The 6,638-nt window shown below is 49.4% G+C and overlaps 2 protein-coding genes across 10 annotated transcripts; one reads left to right on the top strand and one right to left on the bottom strand.

The window, feature by feature from the left end:
• The first annotated feature begins 27 nt into the window (after positions 1 to 27).
• Positions 28 to 3,581, top strand: SRSF2 (serine and arginine rich splicing factor 2). 9 transcript variants are annotated; one of them, XR_008238337.1, is made up of 4 exons: positions 84 to 740; positions 1,129 to 1,439; positions 1,778 to 1,881; positions 2,536 to 3,581. XR_008238337.1 is itself a non-coding variant. In XM_052808663.1 (3 exons), the coding sequence occupies exons 2-3, from the start codon at positions 379 to 381 to the stop codon at positions 1,430 to 1,432; spliced, it is 666 nt and encodes a 221-aa protein (XP_052664623.1). In that variant the 5' UTR covers positions 28 to 160; positions 347 to 378; the 3' UTR covers positions 1,433 to 3,581. The 9 variants fall into 9 exon arrangements, 4 of the variants coding, with proteins under 4 accessions (XP_052664623.1, XP_052664625.1, XP_052664621.1 ...); XR_008238338.1 differs by having other exon boundaries at positions 1,129 to 1,881; positions 2,536 to 2,647; positions 3,147 to 3,581; XR_008238339.1 differs by lacking the exon at positions 1,778 to 1,881 and having other exon boundaries at positions 88 to 740; positions 2,536 to 2,647; positions 3,147 to 3,581.
• Positions 3,582 to 4,407: 826 nt separating this feature from the next.
• Positions 4,408 to 6,620, bottom strand: METTL23 (methyltransferase like 23). Its single transcript, XM_052808660.1, has 5 exons — positions 6,070 to 6,620; positions 5,876 to 5,980; positions 5,528 to 5,765; positions 5,091 to 5,175; positions 4,408 to 4,752 (listed from the first exon to the last, which is right to left on the bottom strand). Exons 1-5 carry the CDS (start codon positions 6,154 to 6,156, stop codon positions 4,584 to 4,586), a joined length of 684 nt encoding a protein of 227 aa, XP_052664620.1. The 5' UTR covers positions 6,157 to 6,620; the 3' UTR covers positions 4,408 to 4,583.
• Between the last annotated feature and the right edge of the window lie 18 nt (positions 6,621 to 6,638).

Below are 6,638 nucleotides of genomic sequence, written 5' to 3'. Positions count from 1 at the left end.
GCGCTTTCCCTTCCGGGTCGCCGTCGGCCATTTTGTGGCGTTAAGTAGCCGCGCGCGGGCGGCGCCCCGCTCATTTCCTCGCAGCAGCGGGCAGGGGCGGCCGCCGCTAGCGCTTCGTCTCCGCTCCGGCCTTCGGCCGCCTTCCTCCCGGAGCCTAGAGGTGGGTGCCTGCGCCTCCCTCTCCGCTGAGGACCCCGCGGCGTTCCCCTATGCCCTGCAGCTCTCCTCCTTTCTGGACTCTGCTGGGCCGCCGCTCCGGCGCCCCCCCTCCTGTGTGAGGCGCTTCCCCCTCAGGGCCGCGCCGTCTCCTGACTCGCCCCGCTTCCCTCGGGTTTCTTCTCCTCAGCCGCCGCCGCCCCTCGGGGGCTATTGCCCGCCATGAGCTACGGGCGCCCTCCGCCGGACGTGGAGGGCATGACGTCCCTCAAGGTGGACAACCTGACCTACCGAACGTCCCCGGACACGCTCCGGAGGGTCTTTGAGAAGTACGGCCGCGTGGGCGACGTCTACATCCCCCGGGACCGCTACACCAAGGAGAGCCGCGGCTTCGCCTTCGTCCGCTTCCACGACAAACGCGATGCCGAGGACGCGATGGACGCCATGGACGGGGCCGTGCTGGATGGCCGTGAGCTCCGCGTGCAGATGGCCCGCTACGGCCGCCCCCCCGACTCGCACCACAGCCGGCGTGGCCCGCCGCCGCGCCGCTACGGGAGCAGCGGCTACGGCCGCCGCAGCCGCAGGTGAGGGCCTGGGAGGGTGCGGGGGGGGGGGGGGGGGCAGCGGAGTTTCGGTAATAAGGCGGGGAGACTGGGCTTAGCCATGCGCCTGTACGGCGGGGGCCGCTAGGTTTTGTTTCCTTTTCCGAGCGAGTTCCGTGGCGGGGTTGGGCGGGGGGAGTAGGGGTTTAGTAGCAAAGGCACGTGCAGTTCCCTTGGAGCGGAAGGGTTTCGCCCTGTAGTAGATTTAGCCCCCGGCCACTCGCTGAACAATGGCGCCTTCTTAACACTCGTTTTCTTGCCCACGTGGGTCCCGTTCCACTCTCCCTGTCCCGAAGTAGTCGCTGAAGTCTGTTGCGCCGCCCGTGTTCAACTTGTAACGCGCTTTTTTTCCCGTCCTGCTATGTTTTAGCCCTAGAAGACGACGCCGCAGCCGATCTAGGAGCAGGAGCCGCTCTAGATCCCGCAGTCGGTCCCGCTACAGTCGATCCAAATCCCGGTCTCGCACACGCTCTCGATCTCGCTCCACCTCGAAGTCCAGGTCTGCCAGGAGATCCAAGTCAAAGTCCTCGTCTGTCTCCAGATCCCGGTCCAGGTCAAGATCCCGGTCCAGATCTAGAAGCCCTCCCCCTGCCTCAAAGAGGGAATCCAATTCTAGATCCAGGTCTAAGAGCCCTCCCAAGTCTCCGGAAGAAGAAGGAGCTGTATCTTCCTAGGAACATGGTAATGTACCTCGGGATCAGCACATGTTGCATGTTACTTTATTGTAGCACTTAGGTGGGGTGTTGGGTAGTTCTTAGAGTATTAATAGCCTGAACCAAGTGGATCCTAACGGGGCACATTGTTAGTTGTTTTTTTTTTCTTGAGCAGTGCTTTTTGGTTATTGGTTTAGGGAAATTAATACCAAAGTGCTTTCTACGGAGAAATTTTTTTACAGAGAGAATGTTTTATTGAGAGATTAATGGCTTGGTTTTAATAAAATATTGTATGAGACGCAACCTATGATGAAAATGACTATTTCTTACTGTATTTATCCAACATCTGCATTTTCCCCTTTAAAGCTGCGGTCTCCTGTTTGCTAAAAGAATATTGGCCAGTATTGCAGATTTTAACTGATTTGGCTGATCCTCCAGGGACCAGTTTCTGTGGGCGTGTATTGGAGCAGGTTTGTCTTTAAATGTTAAAGATACACTATCCTTTTATAATGGAAGATCGGTTCAGTGGCCGTTATACTGACTGGAGGTAATAACTGTTCTAGAAAAGTGGCAAATTCCTTGCAACGAGAAAACCATGGAAACTAGTTTTTCCTCAAGTCGACATCTTGAAGAGGCATCTAAGGATACACCGGGTGGGGAAAGGATAGTGTGTCTTTAACCCTTCAAACTGTTTGGTCCTATTTTTAAAAGGAAAGGGCCTAAGCTAGCTCTGAAGTTAGATAATTGTAGCAAAATTAGTCACACTTTGTTTTGAATGCTAAGTAGAGTTTAGTTAAGTCTTTATGAAGAAGTATTAGTTTTATAACTTTTATGTAACTTTTAATAATTTATTGTTGAACAGGCTGAATTGAAGTTAATGGTGGCTTGATCTACAGCCTGATGCTTACTCTTCTTTGTAACTAAATACTTTGACAGAACCTTACATTTGGCCTCTGAAGTAAAGCAACACATGGGGGGGAGGTGGAACACTATGGAAATTCCTAAAACTTAATGAAATTAGGCAAAGCCAGTTGAAACACAACTAGAAGTATACCTGAAGTCATCCACACAACCAAAAGAGACAAGGTAGAAACCTGGCTGAACTTTTGTTTCTTCAAACCTAGATGCATCAGATAAATGAGAATCTACATAAAGGACGCCTTTGGGGGGAAAAGATCGCTTGAGTCTTCAGTCCATTGGAGAGACCCCTGGCACGAGCAACCAGCTGTTGAAAAGGTTATTTTGTAACATTTTGTCTAACTTTTTACTTGTTTAAGTTGCGCCTCAAGTGGCAGATTTTACATTTTATGTGCCATTTTGTTGCTGTTATTCAAATTTCTTGTAATTTAGTGAAGTGAACGACTACCGATTTCATTATTGGCTTGGATATTTGAGGTAAAACTTCATTTTTGTTTATATAGTGCTGACTTTTATTTGAAATTAAAACTGATGGTAACTTGCTGCCTCCAGTTTCATACTGAGGAAACATGCAGCTATTATATGCTGAGTAGCTAACTCTGTCAAAAAGTATTCTCAGTTTTGTCTTCATTCCTTAAATAAAATTCTGCAAAACTTCAATTTGAAACTTACTGTAAATGCTTTTTTTACTTTGAATTCAAATAGTATCTTCAAATTCAAATTGGTAGAAATCTTTTCAGGTGACAGTTGATATTTGAAAGGATTGTTTTATCAGACTCAATTCTAATCTCTTCTCTTATGTATTTTTGTGCACTAGGCGCAGTTGTGTAGCAGTTGAGTAATGCTGGTTAGCTGTTAAGGTGGCGTGTTGCAGTGCAGAGTGCTTGGCTGTTTCCTGTTTTCTCCTGATTGCTCCTGTGTAACGATGCCTTGTCGTGCAGAAACAAATGGCTGTCCAGTTAATTAAAATGCCTGACAACTGCACTTCCAGTCACCCGGGCCTTGCGTAAAAATAATGGAGCATACAGTGAGCACATCTAGCTGATGATATACACACCTTATTTTTTCCAGAATGGTAAAACTTACCAACCTACATATATGAACTTACATATGAGAAATGTAATGTTAAGAAAAGAAATGGTTCATTCCTTTGTAAGTACTGATTGGTGTATCTTTTGCTTAAGACATTCTGTACTATACCCACTGTCTCTGTAGTTAATATTAAACATTTCTCTGTGTTAACTTTTCTCAACTTAATGTCCGAGTCAGCTTATTTTTAGCTTGAAAAGATTTCTGCAATTATACTGTCAATGTTTAACTTCTATATAGTAACTGAATGCATTCTACTGCTTATGAATTTTATTTACAGGGGTTGCTTTTAAATTACTATGGGCAAACTTAACTAGTATTGTGACTAACCCAAATGTTGTATGGCAAGTATTGCACACCAGTCTATAAACACAGAATCAGACAGGTCCGCTGGGCATTGTTATGGAAGATACACACTGAGCAGTACTAATTGCATTTGCTGTGTGCTTGCCCTGACTCAACAGGCTGCTGCTTGATGGTAGCTAATCTTACAGTAATGATTTTTTTTTTTCCTTGATTTGGGTACCAAATGAATTGTAATTTCAACCATCACGTGTCAAGGGTTATTGTAATGCCTTGTTAACTTTATGCATGTATGTTAAATGGGAATGGAAACATCTGAATACTTGCAATCTGGCTTGATTGAGGATTAAAAGTACTTTTGTACAAACTGAGGAGTTTGTACGTTCCAGGACTGCATGGCTAGTGGCAGTCTACGCAGATGCATTTAAAAACAAAGGGGCTGGCTTTTGTATATGAATCTTTGGCAAAAAGCTTCAGTCCTGAGAAACAGATCTTACGGGGATATTTTTTTATCTTGAAAGAGTGCAGTTAACTTTTCTTCATAGCTGAAGTTGTGAATTTAAGTTGGATCTTGTGGATTGTCAGGTTGTTAAGCTATGTTGTGTAGTGGCTTACATAATGGAATTGAGTCTTTGAACTATTACATGGTCTTTGAGGAGGAGCACAAATTTCTCAAAAGCCATAGCTGAAAAATTGAACAGCTTTATTTTTACAATGCATGTTTTAAGAATTACTGCTAAGGGGATCCGCTTCCTGAAAAATATGCATGGGGTTTGCTGTAAACAGGACTGTTTTCTGCAGATCCGTGCTACAGTGAACAGTTAAGTATCATCTTGTATTGGAACGAACAAGTGGAATAAACTTAAGTACCATCTGATTGTGCTAGTGAGATGATCATCATTTCAATTGTATGTCTTCCTGGTAGAGAAGAGCTGGCCAAGTGCTCTTTGTCTGCACTGAACGAATGTAAGGGAACGTGGATGTTCTTCAGTTTCCATTTGCAGAGCAAAGCTTCAATAGACCAGTCGGCACTGAGGGGAGGAAATGCCAGTGTGTGAAAACGTTAACCCACATTTATAGCTTCTGCAGTAATTATTGGAGACCGTCACCAAAACTTAATACAACAGTTCACAAAACTGTGTTTCTAACAGTTTTCTAGTCCACAGTAAACTGGTGGTTCTTGGATTATTTTCTGGTTTGGTTGCTTTGGTCTGCTACCCCTAGGATTTACTTGGCTAATTCCAGCCCAATTCACTATCTGTGAGGAGCTTCTCTAAAATCAGTGCAGTAGTGCTTCTGAGAAGTTAACACTCTTTAAGAGCTAAGACAGGAATTAAGATTTGAGTCTTAAATATGCAAAAGAGTTTACCTTCGGACTTGATAAGTAGTCCAGAATTGAGCATGTGGATTCTTTTCCAGCAAGAAGTAAATCGTAGTTAAAATATCTTCAAAGTCTGTATAGTTTGGGGAGGTTAAGCAGTCTTGGTTAGTCTCTGGATTCTAGGTACAGTTAAATATGCCTGGTTATGTGAAATGGTAATTAAAAATCAATTATGCATCTGTATGAGAGGCCTGAGAAGCATGGCCTAAGTGGTTAATTAATGACTGTGTTTTCTCTTCACCCACCCTCCAGTGGTATTTATATGATAGCTTAATGCTGGAATCGCCCCAAGAATAACAAGTTTGATAGCATGGTATCACCATAAAGGCTGTCACCTGATCTCTTGACAGTGTTCTCAGTACTACTTGGACATGAACTCCTACCAGTTTGTCACAAATCAAAGATACCTGAGTGCTTTAACGTACCTTTTGGGTCAAAAAAGACATCCGATCCTAAAATAATGTCTACAGGAGCAAGAGAGAGCAGCTCTGGCGATACCCGCCCCCAGGTGAGCCCTAGAACAGGTACGTGGGGCAGGCCGTTCAGCAGACAGCTTCTCCGGCAGTTGCGCAGGCACTGGGGCAGCTCCTCGCTGTCCGACAGGGTCACTTCAGCACCGCACTTGGCAGCCAACACGCCGGGGAGGCTCACGCCGGCACCCACCTAAAACCACAGCCTGCTCACGGGAGGGGAGGGAAGGGCGGACGGGGCCCCTGCAGCTCCTGACAGGGTCGGGGCTGAGAGGGAGGGTGGCAAGAGGGTCCCGTCGGTACCTCCAGCACTCGCTTGCCGGGCAGGCTTCTCCGGTGGACCCAGAGGTACTGGGCCAGGACCACGGCACAGGGCCACACGTACATCCCGTACTGCGAGTCCAGCACCTGAAACGCACCGAGTATGGCGCTGGGGGTGGGCTCCCTGTTTTACCGCCCTGCTCCCCCCTTGCTCCCCCCCCCCCGCCGGGAGGTACCTCGGGGATGCGCAGCGTCAGCGCCGCCGGCCCCTCCGCGAAGCGGTACCGCCGCACGCCGCCCCGCCGCCGCTTCGGCTCCCCCATGGCCGCGCCGCCGCCCAATGGCGGGCGGCCACGTATGGTACCAGGCTGCGCGGACCAATCGGCGCCTTCTCCGGGCGTGGCGTCAGGCGGAGCGCCGCCGCGGGCGCTGATGGCGGCCGGCCGGTTGCTCAGAGCGGGGCCTGTCCCGGCGCTCCGAGCGGCCTCTCCCGAGTGTCGCGGTTAAACCGGGCCGCTCCCGCCCGCGCCCGTGGCTCGGCGGGGCTGGACGGGCTTCCCCCGCGGGCCGGTGCCGTGAGCGGCACGGCGCAGTCCCGCACGAATCGGTTGACACGCGGCCGGCTCACTGCTGTCAGGGGAGCAGCGGGCGCGGAGCGCGGTCCCGCCAGGGGAAGGGGAGAGGCGGCGGGCGGGGGTTCCCGGGGCGATCCCGCCGGCGAGCGGGCGCGGGGCAGCGCGGCCAAGGGCGACCGGCGCCCGCGCTCCCTTCCTGTCGCCCGCAACACCCTCCCTCCCAATATGGC

Source organism: Harpia harpyja, chromosome 14, assembly GCF_026419915.1.
Source record: "Harpia harpyja isolate bHarHar1 chromosome 14, bHarHar1 primary haplotype, whole genome shotgun sequence".
Lineage (NCBI taxonomy): Eukaryota > Metazoa > Chordata > Aves > Accipitriformes > Accipitridae > Harpia > Harpia harpyja.
Note: the sequence above shows the minus strand (reverse complement) of the source record. Positions and strands in the feature narration are given on the sequence as shown.

Excerpts from the sequence above, each read along its gene's own strand:
- SRSF2 (XM_052808663.1), top strand. The coding sequence starts at position 379 with ATGAGCTACGGGCGCCCTCCGCCGGACGTGGAGGGCATGACGTCCCTC. Across the intron at positions 741-1,128 it reads TACGGCCGCCGCAGCCGCAG|CCCTAGAAGACGACGCCGCA; the intron begins GTGAGGGCCTGG and ends GCTATGTTTTAG.
- METTL23 (XM_052808660.1), bottom strand. The coding sequence starts at position 6,156 with ATGGGGGAGCCGAAGCGGCGGCGGGGCGGCGTGCGGCGGTACCGCTTC. Across the intron at positions 5,981-6,069 it reads TGACGCTGCGCATCCCCGAG|GTGCTGGACTCGCAGTACGG; the intron begins GTACCTCCCGGC and ends GGTGCGTTTCAG. Across the intron at positions 5,176-5,527 it reads TGTCTTTTTTGACCCAAAAG|ACTTTGAAGATATTTTAACT; the intron begins GTACGTTAAAGC and ends CAAACTATACAG.